Source organism: Lycium barbarum, chromosome 6 (assembly GCF_019175385.1).
Source record: "Lycium barbarum isolate Lr01 chromosome 6, ASM1917538v2, whole genome shotgun sequence".
NCBI lineage: Eukaryota > Viridiplantae > Streptophyta > Magnoliopsida > Solanales > Solanaceae > Lycium > Lycium barbarum.
In genome coordinates this window covers 96,565,713-96,589,458 of record NC_083342.1, presented here as the reverse complement: position 1 = coordinate 96,589,458, position 23,746 = coordinate 96,565,713, and the positions used below count along the sequence as shown (strand labels likewise).

Sequence of the window (23,746 nt, the reverse complement as noted above, 5' to 3'; positions counted from 1 at the left end):
CTAGTATTTATTCTCTTTTGGAAATTTAGTTCATGACACCCACGCAGTGCAACCCAGCGACAAAGCAATTAAGCATGACAAACATCTAACAAAGATAAAACTCCTTTATTGCTCTTTTTGTATCCGTTGATGTACATATGCTTTTTTGATCATTGGGATTTGGGCAGCGTCAGACTGCTTTCCTGCTGTCTGGAACCAGCAAAATTGTCTATGCATAATGGAAATTGATGAAATTCTTTCTTGCAGTTGACAAGCACAAGGAGGAGATATCACACATTTGAGTGCAGAAATTAATATACGTCTCGGACACTCATTATATGTAACTACAGTACTATGTAGTTTTACATCCATCGAATACAATAACCATATCTATATATCGGAAAAGAAGACAATACAGAGAGAGAAACAGCTGCACCAAAGCTATTATGGTTCGCAATGAGGGCCCAAAGAATCACTGACACTTTCCGTTTCATCTTCTATGCAGTGCCAACTCATATCCATCCATCCTGATAAGCAATCTAGACGCAACTAAAGCACAACTACTTTGATTTGTTAATACAAAAACAGCAAACAAGGCTCAATAATTTACTGACATGCCAAACAGATATGGTAGAAAGGCGAGGCTAACATGCTAATCACAACTTTAAGATACAGATATATTTACAGACTGCATGGACTGTACTCTGAAGCAAAGGAGGACCCAATCTACATAGAAAGGCATTAGAGGGGCATCTCACATTTCTTGTGTCACCCAAATGAGACAGCCACATTTGAAATTTTGCAAGGCTCAGTCATGTTTCATGCTGGAGGAAATTCAAAAAGGCGTAGAACACATCACAATGGCACAAGAAATTCTTCCATTGAGGCGATTTGCCTTGATTCAAGCAGCTTATACAGCTTCTTGTAGCTTTAGTCCTGCTGTACACAACAGAGGTAAGTAAAGATGTAGATGAAATTAAGCAAATTTTTTACTAAGAACTTGCAAGATTTACGCTATTAGGCACTATCATATGGCTAAATTCTCAAACACCACTCCAAATAAAGGCAGTGAGATGAATAATGCACTAACCCTCCCATTCATCCATCTGAAGTCTTTAACTTGCGCGGCCGTTTTGACTGTGCTGGCGAAGACGGAACTTCTGATAATCGTCCAGGCCCCTGGATCCCCAAATTAACATATTAGACTAGTAGAACTGTTTGAACTAATTTAGAGATTCATTAAAAAGGCTAATGACACTACCTTGCGTTTCTGGTCCTTTTTACCAGCTCTTTCACCTATAGAACATGAAATGTATTGGCACCAAAAGATGAAGTGTGAGTTTGAATGAAATAGAGAGAACAGTTCGATCATTATGGAGTACACCTTTAACAGACAGACTAAGTACTTCTGTCATTCACTTACCTCCAAAAATTGCAGAGTCGGGGACGAATGTTCTATCTTGGTCAGTAGCACGTTGCGTACGCTGTCGACAAGTTACACACAAACAAAAAGATATATCTTTATCTAATCATCTCGTGGAGCACCAAAAATTAAAACGAATAAAGTTTTTGTAAAATAAATAAAAATAAAAATAAATAAATAAAAGGGCAAAGGCCGGGTACAGAGTTAGAAGCAGCATCCTCACCTTAGGAGGTGTACCAGGTGTTTCAGAATATGAACCTTCACGATAAGATGAGCCTTCTGCCTCCTTGTATTGTACCTGATTTTCAAGACAAGCATTAGTGAAATTGGGCCATTGGCCTCTTCTGATAGGAAAGAAGTGAAAACTGTCGTCCTTGAAGCTCTAACCTTGCAACTAAAGCATCTCCAAACACATATGAAAACAATACATACACAGAGAAGGGAGATGTGGTTTTGAACCAAAATGAGAGAGAGGGGGGAGAGAGAGAGAGAGACGAAAAAGAAGGTTCATCTAATCAGAAATGACGGAAAATGATATACTGCAAAAGCATAGGAGACAAATTGGTCAGATAAATCTCAAAACTCTTTTTTTGATCTTCATATATAATGGTTCTTTTCTTTCAGAAGGGTCACATACAATGTTTCTGTTTCCTAGATAGTTTACTTCTTCACCAGCTACTAATTGAAATTGAATGGTTTCTAATTATTGCTAAGTAATCATTTGATGTATGCAGCAAACTATGGTCTGTGTGAGTTGAAATGCACCCAGTATTCTACCCAGCCACTCTTCACTTGACCCCACAACTCCAGGGGTTGCCTTTGGCAGACAATGACATCTAACCAATGTTGCATGAACAGAACACGGGGCAACCCAAAGAAGACACAAACTTTTATGATATTCAAACAGTACAAAAATTGCAATCTCAAAATGTTCTTTAGTCTAAAGCTCAATACAACTCACGATCAAGAAAATTATGGAAAGCATACATAATAATATAAAATGTCAAATACCTGCTTTTGAAGATTTAACAGCGTTAGTATCTCTTTCCTCAGTTCAAGATGCTCCGCACAGACAAGTTTTGTTGGGACCTTTGGCTTCAAATTAACCTACAGATGAAAGAAAACCATATTCTTCCCAGTCAAATTAGTGGAAATATTTCTCATGCTATAAGATAGTTAAACCAGGAGGGACAAGAAAGAAAAGAAAGGTGCCAAGGAACAGCAGAATTGGTGGGAGAAAATATAACAGAGCTTGTGGCACACGTGAAATGGTAACTCAACAGCACAAGTATGGATAATTAGATAACTGAGTTTGCACAATGTAATAGAACTTGTGCCAGGTAAAATGGCACCTCAACAGCATCAGTCCTGATCACTAGACAACAGAGATTGCACCTCTGATGATAAGTTAAGAATCTGTGCCAGGTTAACGCCGCAGTGGTTTGAAGTACATATACGACAAAACAAATGTATTAAAGAGTAGAAAACAAACCCCAAGGTCTTGTAAAGTTTGCTCGACCCGTTTGATTGTCCGAAGTCCAGCTGAAGAGCTCGCAGCTTGAACCATTTGCTCTAGTCCATATGTTCTCAAGTACACGCGCAGCTGAAAGTTTTCGGTCAGTAAGATTGGTATTTGATATTATGCAGATATGATTTTAAGTATTTTTACTTTCTCCATAAATATGGTTTGAGCTAACTAGGAACTTCTAAAGATCAGTTTCTCCCAGAAGGAAAAAAGTTTCTATAAAAAATGGACCCAATACTTACTAAAATAGCTCCCTGCACGTGCCTAAAATCCTAGAGCCTGTTTAGATCGGCTTAGTTTGGGTGCTTTAAAGCCAAAATAGTTTTTAAGCACTTTTGTAGTGTTTGGATAAGACAAAAAAGTGCCTTCATATGTTTATAAACCAAAATAACAAAAATAAGCCAAAAGCCATAAGTTACGATTCCTAACTTATGGCTTATGCTTATAAGCCATAAGCCCATCCAAACAGGCTCCTAGTGACCTCACATCTCCACTTTTTGACATTCTACAGACTATATAAAGATTACATACACTGCAAACTACAAAAAAATCCTAACAATACAATGTATACATGACCTATGAAAAGACTACTTATCAATGAAAGTTTGACTAGATTGTCCAAGTTAAAGGAGAACTTTGAAGTGTACCATAAGCAGGACAGAATCACAGAAAAGGACAGTAGAAATCTTATTCTCAAACATACCATGCGAAGAGAAGCCAAAGTGGAAGCAGTTTCTGACACTGCAGGTGCAGCAATCCCAGAGGGTAATTGAGCACTTGGGGAGGTTGATGTTACATCAATTCCAGCAGCCTTTTCAGCACCTTCCGGACCAGCATCTGACACATCTGGAATTTCTGTCTCTTCAGCTGCCTGAGAACATGCAATAATCTGGTTAGTGTTGGTTTTCAAGAATAATAAACAGGGTGACAGACATCCAATAACTATATCTTCCCTGGAAGAACGCTTCCAATAAAAGCGGGTAAAAAGAGCCCTACAACTCTTACCTTAGCAGCTTTTCTCGACTCGGATATTCTTTTTGCTTCAGCAAGAACCTAAGACCAAGGTCCGAAAGGCAGGTTACTGATTTAGAAAGAATAACTGGCACAAAAAACTGTAATTATGCACATAGGTTATCTGGATTATCTGGAGGCTCCATTTAAGAACTAAGATGTGCTGTTACACATGGGATGATCTCTAAATTTCATCAAGGAGGGAATTCAAATGTTAAAGAGAAACTACGACAATAAGCAACAATATGCACCAACCTCTGCATCTCTACGCTCTTGCAGCTTTGTTTGTGAGAGCACCATCGACAGTGCACGTTTTCGCTCAATCTCTTGAGAGACATTGTAAGGCTCCTTTAGTATTGTAAGAAAAAAAGTTAGAAATACCACAAGAAATTTATAGAATAAAATGCCAGTTAGAGAAGATAAACTTGGCGAATAAAGAGGAGTGGGTGTGTGTGTGTTTTTTTTGGGGGGGGGGGGTGTTTAGGAAGTGGTGTTGCTCCAAAAGTAGTGAATCAGAAAGAAAAAAAGTCCTCAGTTGATAAAACCATAATTGTTAACTGACCTTAACAAGGGGATGTACGGCAACATCGGTAGGAGATGGAGCCCTAGCAATTGTGATAGCACGAGATACTACATACGACAAGGTCCAAAACCATCATGAAAATCAAAAGATATTTGGAGTTATTGATCATATAGAGTGGACAAACTAAATTAGTTTAAGCAATTGATAAACAACGAGAAATTGTAGAATACCACTGTAGTAGCGGTCCTTCAGTTCCTCAACTGTACGATTTGAAGGGAACCTATCAGCTATGATAACAAAGCGGAGATCAAACCTCTTGCACAGATCAAATAATTGATCTGTCTCTTCCTTGGTCCATGACTAACATATGAGAATAAGCAAGTGAGTTCACAAAGATATAAGAAATTGAAGAAACAATAATTATTCCTTCCAATGACATAAACATCTGTACGGACAAAGGGGAATGCATGGAAATTTCAAGCATAATCCAGGACCAGTTCTCAACAAAGTTAAAACTGATTATTTGCAAGATGCTGAAGGATCTCAACAAAGATAAAATATGATTATTGGTAGCAAGATACTTCATATCACGTCAGGCAATTGAAAGATTTCTGCAAAGGCTACAAAATACATGTCGCCATTGGGTAATTACATTACATGATGTTAACAGTCATTCAATAAACCACTACAGGATATCAACAGTCATTCAATAAATGACTACAGTGAGGGTGTTGTTACAAGATTCTAATAGAGTTTAAAGTTCAACTCAAAGAATAGATAAAGCTAATGATTCATAATATTGCCTTCCAAGCAGATATACATCTACTTTGGATACTAGTTTGATACTTACAGGATTGGACAAGTACTTCTCATACTCCTCGTCAGTGTACTCGAGCACATCCACCGACTGCATCCATCAGACAGAGCAGATTTAACAGCATATATAGAAGAACCCTCAGGAACAAGAAGAACCCTTGATATACCTTATTATACTTGGCAAATGAATAGTCACCTGTAGGCGGAACACCATTAACAACTCTAACCTGGGAGTTATCGAAGCCAAATGAGTTTCATGAGTGGATGGTTTGTCAGTTACTTTAAGCAGATTCTATATCAGTAGGGACACATACCCAATGATAAAGCTGTAAGTTATCTTTTCTAGCAGAACTTGTGAAAGGAAGCCATTGCCACGTAATCTGAACAGCAAATAAGAAGAGTGTATTAGCTTCCGTTAACATCAAGAAGAAGCACCACTAAGAAACATCCACTAGCGAAACAAAAACTTTGGTAATGTATTAAACAAAGAAGACATCCAGATGACCTACTATTGTAAAGAAGTTCTGAGGATTTGCAATTGGCTGGAACAGCACATCAACTTAGTTCCATAATCAATTATAACAGTTAGAAATTATGCTAGTTTGCTCATTGTCACGTCGCTACTCCATTCCGGAGAGAAGATAAAAAGCTCTTTCTGCTATGTTATATTATGCTGAGGAGAAAGATTTACATGACTATCGAATGAATAAAATTGCTTTACATTTTGGTCCAACTTTCTTCTATTTTTCCTTTTACATAGTTTTTAGCTAAATATTCTAGAGTTCGTAGCTGTTTTCATGCTACTCTGAGTTCATAACATAACACATTAGCAAGGAATTTCAACAGAGACAAAAGAAGAATTCCGTGACACAAAGCTCCATGGATGACAGCGGTCATGTAATGACTCACCCACTCCGAAACAAAAGAAAATGGAATATCACAGCTACAACTAGTTTTTTTATGAAACCAGCTATGAAAATTACTCGTCGAAGCGAAACCAAATGCTTTGAAAAAACAAAAAAGTGGGCAGGTAGAAGCACAGGTATCGTGAATCCAACAATCATGGACAGATATGTCAATCTCATTTCCACCAAATATTCAGAATCAACCAATTAAATCTCAATCCCAATTCAATTAGGGCGAGAAACACGGATCCACTTGCATTAATTCAGGTTCAATATTCAGAGCATTCGTTATAGCATTCATCAAAGTCTGACTATTTTACAATGCCGGAGTTCCAACTACCAACAGCAAAAGTATTACTTTGAAAAGAAAGAGAATTAGGGAAAAATAACCTTTTCGGACTCAGAAAGAGCTTTTCGTTTCAATTGATTGATATCAATAGAAGGCATAAGAGGTGCAATGCCACCTGTAAGGGCATAAACCTGGAAGAAAGGAAATTAGTAAAATAATTTCTGGATACTGCAATTTGCAACAGTATATTATTATGAGGAGAACAAACCTCTCGGGAAATGCCATCAGGTTTCCTTTGAGACTCTTTTTGAGGCCTCGATTTCTTTTCTTGGGACATCAGCGGCCCATTTTTGGGCAATCCTAAGATGTCTTTCGCATCCATATTTCACTTGTTTTCTGCAAAATTAGGGTTTGCTCCAACACCCTGTGATACTATTATTAAAGCACAATTCTCATAAATTAGTACAAAATTTGAAGGAATTAGGTTTTCTTTTTTTGAGAGAATTAGTTTCCACGTGAATTGAAGGAACAAGGAAGAGTAACCATCCTTTTTGAGCGCGAAATCGAAGAAGACGATTTACATTTTTGCCAGGACCGGGCAAGTATCCGGGTCGGTCAGGACTGATCCAGGCCCACTAAATTGGGCCTCAACTTGTTCCAACATTAACAGTAGTGGACTGGTCTCACCGGGCCCCTTCCCCCCCTCAGGATTGGGCATGCGCCAATGGCTCATTTGTTGAAGATATAAATAGCCACCTATCAAAATAATAGCACCAATTTTTTTTTTTTTTTTTTGTATATTAATAAAAAATAAGGACAATTTCAATAATATACAATCTAGCATAACATATTACATCCACATGGCCATATTTTTATCCGAAGACATGACCTTAAATAGGAGTTTATGGATGATTCAGATTAGGATAGAAGGCTAGTAGGTTGTCCCGCGTATCCCATCGTACTAGTAGTTGCAGTTTTGATCTACAGTTTATTGTCCTTTGATTCTTGCTACTATATTTTGTTTCTTGTACCTTGAATATCTTATTTATCTGTGGTAGTCACTGCTTCTTTTTTCTCAGATTGCTTTACCAGGGTTTTCTTTCGCTTTCGTTAGTTGCATTTTCATATTGCTTTGAGCTATTTGTGCCTATCTGATCTTTTCTCGTCATGCTTTTTTTTTCTTGAGCCGAGGGTCTTTCGGAAACAGCCTCCCTATCTTTCGAAATAGGGGTAAGGTCTGCGTACACTTTACCCTTTCCAGACCCCACATTGTGGGATTTCACTAGGTATGTCGTTGTTGTTGTTGTGGCCGTATTTTTATTTTACATCCGCATAGTCAACTCGTTTTTGCAATGGTGTTTATACACATGATATACAACATTATACACTTACTGTAGATAATGTATAAACCTTGCATAAAAGTGTATATTAATGTACATTGAGTGTTATTTTCCCATATACATAAAATGCACATGCTTTATACATAATAGTGTTATGTATATTTGTCTAGCGAATATAATTATTTCTGGCCGACCGGCCATTTCGGGTAATATTAGAAATATGGGCCATTTCGGGTAAATATTTTCTCCAAATATACATAGAGTGTTATTTTCCCATATACATAAAATGCACATGCTTTATACATAATAGTGTTATGTATATTTGTCTAGCGAATGTAATTATTGCCGACCGGCTAAATATGTAATTTGCCCTTATTGAAATGCATTGGTCTCGAAATGATGTCCTTTCAACGTTATTTCGGGCTCTTGTATGCTTTTCAGGCTCTGACTTATGTGATTTTTTTGTGCTAGTAAGAAAATTTTAATGTAATTGCATATTTATTAAAGAAAGTATTGGGGTTTAGCCTCTTATTTTTAATGCTTTTATTGAAGGGGATGAACTTGATTATATGATTTTCTTATTGGAATTATTTGCTAGGGATAAAATAACATTCAGCATAGGGTGTGATTCAACTTTACTAATTAGTCTAAATAGACGAGTTAGTTTCAGACTATTATTATAATGAAGCGTAACATAATATTGTCATAGAAAAAAAAAACTTGTGAATCTGTATAAGCTTCAATCCAATTTCAATGATTTACACCTAATCTCCTGGTTCTAGTAATAAAATATATAAATAGGTTATCTAATATCTCCATACTTCAAGAAATTGGTAGAAAATAGCTCAACTTCTTGTTACTACCAAACTGCTGCTACTTGGCAAACTATAACCAATCCTACAATGTGTTTCTTTCTCAACGCTTCTTCCTTAGATTAGCTCACCTAAAATAATCTTACGCCAAAGTGAACAACTCCTTCCACTCTCCTCTTTTGCTTTTATCAATTTTTCTTCTTTTTTTCCTTTGATAATCCAACATGTCATAATCCCTAACCTGTCAATAACTAAATTTTATGAAAAGTAATCTTTCGGATATAAGCAAAGAGCCTTCTCCATATTTCCATGTCATAGTATATATCCAGTTGTGAATGTATTGATTTAGACCAAGATTTATTTTAATAGAAGTGTTATCACCACGGATATTAAAAAAGGGACAAAGTTTCATGCGACATATTTCGAGTTTCTTTTGCTTTCATTTTTTTTATTTTTTTATTGAAAAAGTGTATTATAATATTGATATGGAATGACTGATGGTTATGGTAGTTTTGTGGTTGTAATGCGGTGGAGGATGAGTGAGAATTGGGACAAATAATTGAGGCGGTGAATATCTATGTAGACCCCTTGAATATCCGTGTATATCTACCATGTATAGCTGTGTATCTCATGTATATTCAGAAAAATTTGTGTGTTCTATAGTGATACACACGACACAGAATATACATTATCGGAACTTGTGTCTGAAGTGAAGTCATTTTCTATGTATATAATATATATCTATGTATGATATACAATACTCTTTTTTTTCAATTCGTTTGTCTTAGTTTGACTTAGCACGAAGTTTAAGAAAATAAAGAAGACTTTTAAATCTTGTGGTGTTAAATATGCCATATGCATGTAGGATGTTGGGGGTAATAGTTATTAAATATAAAAGTGACATTCTTTTTTAAACGGACTAAAAAGAAAAGTAAGACAAACAAAATTAAAATAGAGGGAGTAATATACACAATATACAACATGATAAACCTGTCTGAAAATCGGCTGGAAATGAAACTTGGGCGATCACCATTTTTCCCGACTACAGAGGAATACCTTAAACATTTTATGAGTTATTGAGGGGTTTTTGATGAAGAGATCGCGGGTGGGTTGAGAAAAATGTGAAGAAAGGGAGACAAAACTATAGGTACTATCTATTGCTAATTTTTTGGACTACAGATGTCAATGCCAATTGTTGGCTAAATATGTTGGCAGTTGCTCTTTAGAGTTGTACATGAGAAAATATACAACGCAACACAATATTTTGCACCAGCGTAATCATACTTTTCAGTTTGCACCTACATAGTCAATATTTCTTTTCGCAATAGTATTTATACATCCTTATAGAACATTATACAATACTTTTATACCCATATAAACCATGTATTCACCTTGTATGATAGTGTATAAAATATATAAACGTGTATGACAATGTACAAAAATGTATAACACATAATTAGCTACAAAGACAAACTTTTTTTGCTATTTTCAGTTGCAATACTTGTTCAAAACCTTTCTAAATCTTCACAAAATGACTTCAAATTTTACAAACAACCTCATTAGACTATTTCCAACACAATTCTAAATGACACTCCAAAATTATAGCAAAAATCAAGTTCGAAATTCAAACCCACTTCTCCAAACTTGTTCAATAATGGTGGCGAAAATATTTTTCACCACCAAATTTAATATAACAAAGTACTATAACCACAGTTTGAGCTCAAAAAAGACAACATATTTTGTCAACTAAAAATTAAGAGGCAGCTGGATTGAAGAAGAGAAATAAGGGAAGTGACCTATCTTTCAAATATATACTATATGACCAATCCGCATAAGGACTGAAAACATGACCCAATTTGGTAATAAACTTTAAGTGTGACTGAGAATACAAAAACTAAGTTTATTAGCACTAAGTTGGACAAAGTGTGCGAGTTACACGCGTATTAGGAGCATATATGTGACAAGTTTAATTTTAGAAATATAAAAAAAAAAAAGCACGAAAGTTTAAGCAAAAGCTAACAAAAAGAAGTAGCTTGATAGTGAAGCTTATTGCTTCTTTGTTGTAATTGTTCCATTAAAAGAAATTTATTTTGAATATCACACAACCAATATTATTTGTGTAACATCCCTTCAAACATTTGACAAGTGAAAACTTGAGTCCCACTTTGTAAGTAGCAAACTTTTAAACTTGCTCAAGTTTACTTTATCGACTTTTCTATATCGAAAGACCGATGGTTCATCTGCAAAATTTTAGGAAATGTTACCATGATATATTGAAAATAAGAGAACTATCATATATATGCTATGCACAATCTCTTCCAACATTTTTTAAAGAATTTTCTATGAGAACCATTTGAACTAGCTGCAATTTTTGTGGAAAAAACAATGAAACTTCTTTCACCTCTAATAAATTAATCCAAGAAAATACGTAAATTATGATTGAGAGATATATATTAGGAAGTAGGATCACATATAAAGTCTCCATTTGTGTCTTCACCTTTAAAGAATAAAATCATCTCAAAATATTCTAGTATCCTGACACTACCAGTACAATAAATTCCCCATTACTCTAACTAATTGATGTAGAGCTCTTTTTCAATTTATTTGGTTTAATATAGATTGAATTTTTTTTGTATTGCGAAGGGATGTTGAGAGAGAAGGGTTGAATGAGAGATATTAGTGGTTAATGTGAGGAAGTATTCACACTTATTTATTTTCTCTTGATATAACCCGTCAGACAAAGAGAAGCTTCGAGCTTGATTAATGGCAGTTAAATGAGGTACAAGTTTGAAATTTTTTGGAGTTGGTTAACATAGACGTGAGACGACGCAAGAAGGTTTAGTTTGACTAATTTTGAAAATATAATATTGTGGACGCAATTTTCAACTGTCAAAAGCATAAAGGACATCACACAAATAGTGTCGTTTGTGTGAAACTCAAAATAAGATTTATCTTTCTCCACCCATCTCTTGTCATCCAATTTGAAGTGGCTTTGTTGCTATTGTTGTCGGTGGCTGCATTAGTTGTCTTCGGCAAAATGGACTATCATTCTCATTCCTCCCTCTTAGGTAAACAATGACCAATCATTCTGGTCAATGATATCAAATCTTCTTCACCTCCCATGATTACCTTGATCCGATCACCTCTCTTATCTTTGATGCCACATTCTACTACTCTTCCTCTATCATTTCACCCACTTCTCCTACTTCCTTCCTTACCTCAATCACTTCCACACTTCTTTTACTCTTTTTCATTATTTCTGTTATTTCCTATCTTGTGGCACACCTCTAGCTGATAAGAAATTCAAAACTTTTACTTCTTTTCCTAGCGATAATCATTATTCTCCGTCGCTTGTTGCTACCTGAATTCTCCTAATTCAAAACTGCTGATAAGAAAGAAATTGGGACGTTAGTGTGAAATCCTAGAAATTGGGATGTTAGTGTGAAATCCTCAAATGGATTTACTATTTGAAAGTTCAAAGCCATAAGGAGAGTTGCGAGTCTTGATTAGCGAGAAAGTCAATGAAGGTGTGATGGTTGAGTTGGATAGTTTGCAATATATATGAAGTGGAATTGACCCACAACCGAAGGAAAAATGAGTTTGAGGGCTTTAAATATTAAAAGCCTTCGTATTTTCAGATTTTATTTAAAATTTGAACTTAATGGACATGTCTGTTCATGAAATAAGATGACTATTCAAAATAGTCACTTTTCTAACTCTATAAATAACGCCTTCCTTCATGAAGTGGCTATGAAAAATCTGCAGGTATAACATGAGTTTTGTTGTATCCTGAAGGGAATTGCTTGTATTTTCCCAATCTGTATACGGGCAATATCTCTTTAAATAAAGTCGATTCTTCACACTTCAAAGTCATTATCTTCTTCGATTATATTTTACCTATTTTTCTAACAATCTTAAAGGGATATTGAATCATGAAGAAGATATTCGTTATGAAGAATTCAAAACGGTGACTGCGTGATACTACTATTGTTGTAGAGTCGAACTTGAATTCGATGTATTATTCTTGTCAAGTCAATAAGCAAATCATATAGTAAGAAAAGATGATGAGCAAATCCGTCTTTCTTGGATATACATGAGTTTGCAAAGTTTTGCCTCAGCCACAGATTTATATTAGATCAGGTTTGGACGATATTGTTAACGTGTTACTGATAACTGAAAGTGAAAGGAAGAACTTTTGCGGCTGCTGTGGAACAGGGTCATTTGTGTGCCGTCAAGCATGTGAAGATATCGTTCTCATGCAAAGCCATTTGTATTGTTTACAGTGTATTCAGAGAAGAAGGAAAGTGTATCATAAAAGGCTGTTTAGGCAGAATACTGCCGATTCAATTTACCTAAGCAGAAGGGGTATGCGTTTCTTCTTTTAACAAAGAAGCCTTTTGAATGAAATAAAAGTAAATTCATTGCTTCGGCGGGGCAATTGCAATACCTCTTTTGATTATCAGTCGACAATTTTATCATCAATGCCAAGACATGAACGAAAATCACATGTCTTCTCGTCAAAATAATGGATCAATGAGGAAATAACTCAAATCGAATTCTTTCTTAACTCTACTTATTATTATTTGTAAGTTTCTACCCTTTGTGATCTTGTGTGAAATTTATTATCATAAAATATTAGGGTAGATAATTCCATTTGGGATGATCTTAGAATGCATTTTAAGTATGGAATGAGATGTCTTATATGTATATTATGATTTTTATTCCATGCAAAATTAAATAAAATGCCATAATCTATTGATATAACTAAAATGCATAAAGATCATTTGGAATTTACTTTCAAGTTATAAAATGATATATATGAAGTGGTCTATTTGGATGGATCATATTTATACTTGAAATTTGTTATAACAATTTGAGAAAATCTAAAGAGAATGATAATTTTATTAGTAAATTGCTTAGGATTATGAAATGTTGATATTAAAATATTTATGTGTTAGAACAAAATGATTTGTTGATGTTAGATGGTCCCTATGAATTTTGAAAAAGGCATTTGAAATATTTAAAGTGCGGGGTGTTTGACTTATGATTAAAAGTCAATATTGAATTTAATGTTTAGTATAATTTTGAAGAACTTGAGATAGAAATTATATAGTTCTTCAACTCCCACAACATCCTTAGGTGGATATTGACATGACAATGAATGAATTGAGAATTTAGTCTATCCTGATGCCAGCAAGTTGATGAGAAAACTAATTTGAAATCTAACTATACGTCTTTTAAGAAAAATTGTGTTATTTCGTGAAAGAGTGTCACTTATGAAATTATATGTTCTTTTATAAAAAGGAAGTCACTTGAAAGGTTGTGACTTTTTATGATAAGATGTGTTTGTTGAAAGACAACCCTTCGTAAAGACAAAGACGTTTCATGGGTCTTGATCTATAAAGCGAAGAACCAACTGATGATAACGATAAAAATCCGTATAAGATGGATTGGTTACAAGAGCATCAAAATAGACTTGTATTCTATTATGGAAGCAGAGGATATTTAGCATACAAATGCTTTAAAAGAAGGAGATTGGTTGAAAAAAATATTTTAAAGGTTGTGGCCATAACTGATGCAACCATTCCCATTTATTGTTATATTAATGATGCTACATTAAAACTGTGTAGTTGATAATTTCATATGTAATGAAAAGTCTAGACTTTTTAGTTTATGACATGTCTATGTGAAAGATTTGCTTTCAATTTGTCGCGACAATGATTTATATTAATCTTTTAAGATTTATTAAAGAAAATGTAGTACAAATAAATTGTGAGGGAATAAGGCTAAAATCCTTAAACTAAACACAAGTGATGGGAACCCAACTTTGAGTTAGTATACACTCTAACAATACAAGTTCAACTGGTAATAACAAGTCACTTGTGTTGTTAAAGCGCCAGTCTCCTCATTTGGAGCCTCGATTCCACTGTACTGCATATTGTTATGTGAGGAGTTAAGGAGTTGTTAAATGCCTGAAATAACAGGGGCATAGTGACAAACTCCGTAGTGCAAACTGTTACGAGAAGAGTGTGAATTTATTCTTAATGAAATTAGTAAATGTCTGCAGTAACAGGGACATAGTAACTAAGTTCACTTATATGAATATTAAAGTGGTGTCGCTTCAAAGCAAGATTTAGTGGGTTGATCTTGTAATTATGCATGGAATCAGGATGAGCATATGACCATAAACGTGCTAAAGCAAATACTGGATTTTCTAAGATACTAAATAATATTATGGGTGTGATATTTTCGGTTTTGACACATGAAGTTGTGGTTCAAATCTTTAAAGATACCAATAACTTCATCAGAACTTTAAAGTATTTACACCAATGGAAAGTTTAAATCTATTATAAGTTACTCTATGGTATGTGTCACGATTCGACTAGGGGCCGCGACAGAAGTGGTATCAGAGCAGTTCGCCCTAGGAAGTGTCTACGAGCCGTGTCTAGTAGAGTCTTGTTTATGGTGTGTTGCGCGCCACGCTAATAAACAAGAGGCTACAGGGCATTTAGGAAAATGACCATCTTTCTTCTCATAAGATCGTGCGATAGAGCCATGTCTAGGATTATATCATTCCTAAAAGTGCGTTATGGTTTCAGAAACATGCCGCCGAAAGGAAAAGCTACAGCTGCCCAGAAAGGCAAAGCTACGATAAAGAGGCAGGCGGAAAGAGAGCCTCCGACAAATGTAGAGGGAAGTGAATCGCAAAGTGAGGCCGCGCCTAATGTAGAAGAGCAGGGAGGAGCCTCAGCTCCGATTCCTCCACCGGGTGCTTCGGGTCAACAAGTGTCCGAGGCCATACATTTATTGACGCAGTCGGTTGCCGCTCAGGCACAACGATAGAATGCAGGCCCAAGTGATTGTTCGGCTAGTACAAGAGCCCGTGATTTCCTTACTCTAAACCCTCTAGAATTTTTCGGGTCGAAGCCGGATGAGGACCCACAAGGTTTTATCGATGAGATGTTGCGGGCGTTGAGACTTATGCATGCTTCTGAGACCGAATCTGTGGAGTTGGCCTCTTATAGACTCCGCGATGTGGCGGTATTATGGTATAAGAATTGGGTGATAACAAGAGGAGAGAATGCACCACCTCCCGTGTGGAAAGAATTTGTGGATACCTTTATTCGTCATTACTTGCCACCTGAAGTCCGCCGAGCTAGAGCGGACAGGTTCTTGAATTTGAAATAGGGAAGCATGAGTGCCCGAGAGTATAGTATGCAATTCAACTCATTGGCCCGGTATGCTCCGACTATGGTGGCTGACATGGGAGACCGAGTCTATAGATTTGTGAGTGGTTTGGGGCCATATCTGTACAGAGATTGTTTGACAGCCTCTTTGCAAGACGGGATGGATATTTCCCGAATACAGGCCCATGCTCAGAACCTCGAGGAACGACAACGATAGCAGAGAAGTGATCGTGAGGGTGACAGAAGACAAGGTAAGAGGGCTAGATCTATGGGGGAGAGCAGTGAGTACCGAAGGGGACCGAGACAGACGCATTCTAGGCACTCAGGTCAGTCAGCGACCAGTGCACCTCCCAGATTCTCGGATAGGAGATTCGACAGTTCTTCTCAGTCAGGCCAGGGGCAGAGTTCGAGGGCCTCAGATTCGCAGTCTAGGGGAGACTTTAGCCAGAGGAGACCTTCAGTACCGCGGTGTAGCCAGTGTGGCAAATTACATTCCGGACAGTGTCGTCAGGGTTCGGATGCTTGTTATGCTTGCGGGCAGGTTGGTCATATGATGATAGATTGCCCTTCAGTGAGAGATAGAGCGGGGACTCAGCCCACAGGTTCAGCAGCGGGTTCTTTGTCAGCTCGCTCGACAGCACAGACTCCTCAGGCTATAGCAGGCAGAGGCAGAGGTAGAGGGGGCGCATCCACTTCAGGTGCTATTCAGCCCCGTGTGTATGCTTTAGCTGGGCGACAGGATCTTGAGTCTTCCCCAGATGTTGTCACAGGTACCTTGACTATATTTTCCCGTGACGTATATGCTCTGATTGATCGGGGTTCTACCTTCTCATATATTACTCCGTATATCGCTGATTGTGTCGGGGTGAGACCCGAGCCGATTAAACCTTTCGAGGTATTCACTCCGATTGGTGATCCTGTAATAGCGAGGCAAGTTTATAAGAACTGTGTAGTCATTATATGTGATCGTCAGACAAGGGCTGATTTGATTGAACTTGAGATGATAGATTTTGACGTAATTATGGGTATGGACTGGTTGGCATTGTGCTATGCTAATGTTTGTTGCCAGATCAAGGTAGTTCGATTCCAATTTCCGGGAGAGCCCATACTCGAGTGGAAGGGTAATACAGTTTCTCCAAAGGGTAGGTTTATTTCCTACCTTAAGGCGAGAAAGATGATAGCTAAAGGTTATATTTGTCATCTAGTTCGGGTTCATGACACGGAGGCGGAAGTGCCAATTTTCCAGTCTGTCCCGGTAGTGAATGAATTCCCAGATGTGTTTCCCGACGAGGTACCAGGCCTTCCTCCAGAAAGGGAGATTGATTTCGCCATTGATGTATTGCCAAACACCGAGCCTATCTCTATTCCTCCTTATCGAATGGCTCCAGCAGAGTTGAAGGAGCTAAAGCCACAGCTAAAAGATTTACTTGAGAAGGGGTTTATAAGGCCTAGTTCTTCGCCGTGGGGAGCACCAGTCCTGTTCGTAAAGAAGAAAGACGGATCTCTACGAATGTGCATCGACTACAGGCAGTTGAACAAGGTGACAATAAAGAATAAATACCCTCTTCCCAGAATCGACGATTTGTTTGATCAATTACAGGGCGCTAAATGGTTCTCCAAGATAGATCTGAGATCGGGTTATCATCAGGTGAGAATTAGGGAAACAGATATTCCCAAGACTGCCTTCAGGACAAGATATGGTCACTACGAGTTTCGAGTAATGTCGTTTGGGTTGACAAATGCCCCGGCGGTGTTCATGAATTTAATGAATAATGTGTTCAGGCCGTTTTTGGACCTTTTTGTGATAGTGTTCATCGACGATATCCTGGTATATTCTCGCACAGAATCAGAACATGCAGATCATATAAGAATTGTTCTTGGCGTTCTTCGAGATCGGGAATTGTATGCAAAGTTTTCGAAGTGCGAGTTTTGGCTAAACTCAGTGGCATTTCTAGGCCATGTTATTTCAGATGATGGTATCCGAGTCGACACTCAGAAAATAGAAGCTGTGAAGACTTGGCCAAGACCTACGATGCCTACAGAAGTTCGTAGTTTTCTGGGTTTGGCAGGTTATTATAGAAGATTCGTAGAGGGCTTCTCATCTATTTCAGCCCCATTGACAAAGTTAACCTACAAGTCGGTTAAATTCCAGTGGAGTGATGCCTGTGAGCGTAGCTTTCAAGAGTTGAAAAACAGGTTGACCTCAACGCCAGTGCTAACACTTCCGGAAGGATCAGATGGCTATGTAGTATATTGTGACGCCTCAGGTGTGGGATTAGTATGTGTATTGATGCAGAATGGAAAAGTTATTGCATATGCTTCGAGACAGTTGCGAAAACATGAACAAAATTATCCCACTCATGATCTTGAGCTAGCTGCGGTCATTCATGTATTAAAAATGTGGAGACAGTACTTATATGGTGTGCACGTGGGCATCTATACGGATCACAAAAGCCTTCAATATATTTTCAAACAGAAGGAGTTGAACCTGCGGCAAAGGCGATGGTTAGAATTACTGAAGGATTACGATGTGAACATTCTATATCATCCAGGGAAGGCGAATGTAGTAGCAGATGCACTTAGCCGCCGATCGATGGGTAGTTTATGTGGAGTTCTTTCGGAAAAGCGAGAAATGGTTCGTGAGGTCCATCGGTTAGCAAGTCTCGGCGTACGGCCAATTGATTCAGGAGATGCAGGTATTAGCGTCAATGACCCCACAGTTTCATCATTGAATCTAGAAGTGAAGGAACGGCAATATGAAGATCCTCAGTTAAGCCACTATCGAGATCTATCTCAGGAAAAGGAAAAGTCTCCATTCGAAGTTTCCATAGAAGGGGTTCTTAGATATCAAGGCCTGTTATGTGTATCGAATGTGGCAAACTTGCGCCAACGGATTTTAGAGGAAGCACATTATTCCCAGTATTCTATTCATCCAGGTGCAACTAAGATGTACCATGATCTTAAATCGATATATTGGTGGGATGGCATCAAGCGAGACATAGCAGAATTTGTAGCACAGTGCCCAAGTTGCCAGCAAGTGAAGGCCGAGCATCAAACGCCAGGAGGCTTATTGCAAGAAATGGAAATTCCTACGTGGAAATGGGAAGAAATTAACATGGATTTTGTGGTAGGATTACCCCGTACGCGAGGGAAGTATGATTCTATATGGTTGATCGTGGATAGACTCACGAAAGTAGCTCATTTTCTCCCCGTTAGAACCACATATTCAGCGGAAGATTATGCTAAATTGTATCTCAAGGAGATTGTACGACTTCACGGTATTCCTTTGGCCATTATCACAGACAGAGGGGCACAGTTCACAGCCAAGTTCTGGAAGTCCTTTCAAGAAGGTCTAGGTACACAAGTTAAGCTCAGCACGACGTTCCATCCGCAGACCGACGGACAAACGAGCGTACTATTCAGACCTTGGAAGATATGCTACGAGCGTGTGTGCTGGACTTTGGTGGTATTTGGGATGAGCATTTGCCTCTTATATAATTTGCCTATAATAACAGCTATCATTCCAGTATTCAAATGGCCCCGTATGAAGCCTTATATGGAAGAAAATGCAGATCTCCAATTGGATGGTTTGAAACCGGAGAAGTACAATTGATAGGCCCCGACTTGATCCAACAAGCAGTTGAAAAGGTAAAAGTGATTCGAGACCGACTGTTAACAGCTCAAAGTCGCCAAAAGTCTTATGCAGATAATCGCCGACGAAACTTAGAATTTCAAGTGGGCGATTGGGTGTTCCTGAAGGTATCGCCGATGAGGGGAGTGATGAGATTTGGTAAAAAGGGGAAATTGAGTCCAAGATACATCGGACCTTATAAAATTATCCGCAAGGTGGGTCGAGTAGCCTACGAATTGGACTTGCCTTCAGAGCTCGAATCCGTACATCCAGTATTCCATGTTTCGATGCTCCGCAAGTGTATTGGAGACCCAACAAGAATAATTCCGGTTGATGATGTGCAAGTAACAGAGAAGCTAACATACGAGGAAATGCCCATTGCCATTTTGGATAGACAAGTACGAAGGCTTCGGAATAAAGAGGTTGCTTCAGTCAAAGTTCTATGGCGGAACAATAATCGGGAAGAAATGACTTGGGAAGGAGAGGAGAAGATGAAATCCATATACCCTCATTTGTTCCAATCCCCAGAAGAGATTCAAGATGAGACGTCGATGGTGTAAGGTATGTATGTTTTAATTTTATGGTTTTGGTCGTGCGTGGCCATAAATGTGTTGATATTGTGATATAGCCCTGTGAGGCGAAGATATTGTGGGTTGTTGTAATGGAAAGGTAGTGTCCAAATTACAAAGGAAACTCTGGCGAAATTTTTCCAGGATCCCCGAGTGTCGAACATTCGAGGATGAATGTTCCAAAAGGGGGAAAGAATGTTACACCTCGGAAATTCTCCGTACTTGTATGATGAGTGGAACGAGGAAGAGTTTGAGTGTATGATGTTTTGTTAAGTCGGGAATGGCTAATTAAGAATTTTTGGAAATAAGAAAGTCGCGGAAAAATTTTCAGCCCAGTGGTCGTATATGGCACTATACGACCCGTAAAGTGGTTTACGGACCGTATAGTGCAATCGTCCTCCAGCTTGTCAAAAATCTCAACTTTCTGTAAATTGTGAAAATGGTTAAATACGACTTGGAGGACGGCCCGTAAACCTCAGTCGTAAACTGCCATGTCCATCAGCCAAAACTTTCTGTCTTTGAAATGATTAAATACGGCCATGGAGGACGGACCGTAAATCAAAATACGGTCCGTATATGGTGGTTTATGACCACTGTTCATCCCGACAAGAATTCATTAAAAATCAGTTTTGTGATTATTAAAAGGGACTTGGACTTCAATTCATTTCATTATTCATCCATACAACTCAAGAACATTGTAGAACTCTCCAAATATTTCCTCCACAAGAATTCAAGAGAATCAAAGGGAATATCAAGATCATCACCACTAAATTCATGAAAATAAGTGTAAGAACATATCAAAGGTCTAAGTCAAGAAATCACACAAAGGGTGGAACTAGGGTTTTAGCTAATTGAAGTATTTCAACTTAAGGATTGTTCAACCATCATCCAAGGTAAGTTTCATGATTTTTCCATCTTGTTTGAAGTATTGGAAAGCTTAGACACTTGAAATATAGAATAACATAAAAATGGGTAATTATTGCATGAATAGTGACATAAATGAATGATAGTGGAATAGAACTATGAATATTGAAGTGTTGTGAGTACAAATACGTTATAAATGATGTTTATATCATGAAACAAGCATTAAATGCATGAAAACGCAAGGATGAGCTAGAAGTAGAAATAAGGGAAAATTGGAGGAAAATGGTGGATTTTGCCAAATGTACGTAAATGACGATTGTCGATCATGATATTGCGAGTAATATTATGAATGTTGGGAGTTAATATAAAACATGAGAAAAGTGGTATGAGCGAAGGAAGCGTTGCCCGACTTCTCCTAGAATTAGCGACGCGTTCTTATAGTCAGTTACTAATGTTGATACGAATTCTCTTATGAAGGTAACAACGTGATATCGACGGAGAACAAGTGAGCGATATCTTAGCTAAACGACCAAGGTATATGAGGCTAGTCCTTATTTCTAATGGCATGAATCTTTTAGCTTGAATCCCTACTCCTTTCATGAATTCTTACATTCTAAGAAGTTAAAAGATTATACCTATGAATGTCTATATGAGATAAGTTACACGATATGATGACACTAGAATGATGATGATGTTATTCCTTGCCTACACTCACCTTATGTACTAGTCCTTTCAAGGTGAGGCAGAATATCCATGATGGTTCCATAATGTAATCGGGGGATCACGACCTTTCGTCATCCCGATAGAGTAAAGTTGATCATGAGTATTATATACGCATTATGATAAGATAAGTATTTTATGATAAGCATATTACTATGAGCATTTTCATAAGCATGTTATGATTGCATTCACACCGGGCCTAGTTGGCCGGGCAGACACCGCTTCGGCGGGCGGCGATACGGATACACCACGACCTACGGGCGTGGGCAGACACCACTAGTGGGCGGCATGAGATAGTACCCCGGACGCGGGAGGCCTGGACGCGGGCTAATATTATTGATTATCACACCGTTCCGACATGGACGGGCAGCTTGCATATGATGCATACATGTTATGATGATGAGTATGAGTAAGATAGCATGCATTACTTCATTTATGATTATCAGTCAGATCCAGATGTCTCATGTTGATGTTATCCCCATATTATTGATGTCTCCTTTCATTATGTATGCCTCTCATACTCGGTACAATATTCGTACTGACGTCCTTTCTTCGGACGATGTGTTCATGCCCACAGGTAGACAGGGAGGAGAGCTTGGCCCGGGTCCTCAGTAGCTGTTAGCTGATAGATAGCACTCCATTGTTCGGAAGTGCTTATGGCTATTCTTTTGATGTACATTCATATATGCATATTTTGGGGCATGACGGAGTCTTGTTCCGTCTATGTATTCATTATGTTAATAGAGGCTCGTAGATACGCAGTGTGGGTTAGATGGTCTCACAAGATGTTTTCATATGTATGTATATTTTGATGGCCAAGAGGCAAATGTATATAAAGTATTTAGGTTTTAATTAAATATGATTTTCCTACAATTGGTATGTAAAATTGATAAAAGAGTATCAAATGAGCAAGACAAGCAGTAGAGTAAGCGGTGCTCGGTAATTGCTCCGGGTACCCGTCGCGGCCCCTAGCTGGGTCGTGACAGTATGCATAGTGTCATAAGAATATTACAAACTAGTGAGGGATTGTTAGATAGTTTGTAATATATATGAAGTGAGATTGACTCACGACCAAAGACAGAATGAGTTTGAAGGCTTTAAATATTAAAAGCCTTTGTATTTTCAAATTTTATTTAAAATTTGAACTTAATGGACATGTCTGTTCATGAACCAAGATGACTATTCAGAATAGTCACTTTTCTAACTCTATAAATAAGGTTTTCCTTCATGAAGTGGCTGTGAAAAATCTGCAGGTATAACACACGCTTTGTTGTATCCTCAAGGAAATTGCTCTCGTATTTTTTCCAATATTTATACAGGCAATATCATTTTAAGGAAAGTCGATTCTTCATGCCTCGAAGCCATTATCTTCTTCCATTATATTTTCCTATTTTTCTAACAAGTTGTGAATCGAAGAGAAAGAAATGGAACTTGATGTAGACAAAGGTCAGTTACGAAATGTAATTAAGGGGAAATGGGATATTTTAAGAATTGTTTTAATATTATTTTTATAAAAAATAAAGAGTGATGTTGTCACGCCCCGAACCATGGCCTGGGCGTAACACGGCACTCGGGCCTTGCTTGCATGTGTCCAAGCGAACCTCATGGCTTGCTTGTCAACATGGGCATCAAAACAATGTACTCTATATGATGCAATTTAAATGAATCATGAAAAAAGTAATTTGCGGAATAAAGTCTTGGAATTATCTCATAGCATGAAATATCATGAAAACATAATAGTCTGCAAATATGAAAGCATAACGGACTCTGTGAACTAATATATGTCTATGAAACCTCTAAAACATGTCTGAATACTAACTACTAGGACATGGCCCTGGACTACCATAAACTGACTACTAATGCAGACTCCATGTTGAACCCCGAGAGGAGTGGGGCTCACCAATCGGCTGATACTGAAGTGATCCTACTGCGCAGACGTATGCTCCTAAAAATAGGTATCTGCACCATGAAGTGCAGGCCCCGGGAAAAAGGGACATTAGTACATGGTGAATAGTACTAGTATGTAAAACCTGCTGAGATAAAGAACATGGCACAACATAGGTATGGGACATGAACTGAAACTGAATGTAACTTGAACATGAGCATGAAACGTGAGTAAAGTCTGAAAACAGTAAATCAATGGAAATACATG

The 23,746-nt window shown here is 37.8% G+C and overlaps 1 protein-coding gene across 2 annotated transcripts; it reads right to left on the bottom strand.

Moving 5' to 3' along the window:
- Positions 1-269: 269 nt before the first annotated feature.
- Positions 270-7,041, bottom strand: LOC132644915 (SWR1-complex protein 4). 2 transcript variants are annotated; one of them, XM_060361578.1, is made up of 17 exons: positions 6,740-7,041; positions 6,573-6,662; positions 5,592-5,657; positions 5,445-5,504; positions 5,312-5,368; positions 4,692-4,821; positions 4,501-4,568; positions 4,194-4,286; positions 3,933-3,980; positions 3,631-3,798; positions 2,895-3,005; positions 2,414-2,509; positions 1,626-1,700; positions 1,403-1,463; positions 1,241-1,275; positions 1,070-1,158; positions 270-918 (listed from the first exon to the last, which is right to left on the bottom strand). In XM_060361578.1, the coding sequence occupies exons 1-16, from the start codon at positions 6,851-6,853 to the stop codon at positions 1,078-1,080; spliced, it is 1,353 nt and encodes a 450-aa protein (XP_060217561.1). In that variant the 5' UTR covers positions 6,854-7,041; the 3' UTR covers positions 270-918; positions 1,070-1,077. The 2 variants fall into 2 exon arrangements, with proteins under 2 accessions (XP_060217561.1, XP_060217560.1); XM_060361577.1 differs by having other exon boundaries at positions 270-915.
- Positions 7,042-23,746: the final 16,705 nt, after the last annotated feature.

What these genes read in the sequence shown, in the direction of transcription:
- LOC132644915 (XM_060361578.1), bottom strand. Translation starts at nt 6,853, where the DNA reads ATGGATGCGAAAGACATCTTAGGATTGCCCAAAAATGGGCCGCTGATG. An exon ending in CTCTTTCTGAGTCCGAAAAG is followed by an intron (nt 5,658 to 6,572) that starts GTTATTTTTCCC and finishes TTTGCTGTTCAG; the next exon opens with ATTACGTGGCAATGGCTTCC. An exon ending in TGTTAAATCTTCAAAAGCAG is followed by an intron (nt 1,701 to 2,413) that starts GTATTTGACATT and finishes CTTGAAAATCAG; the next exon opens with GTACAATACAAGGAGGCAGA.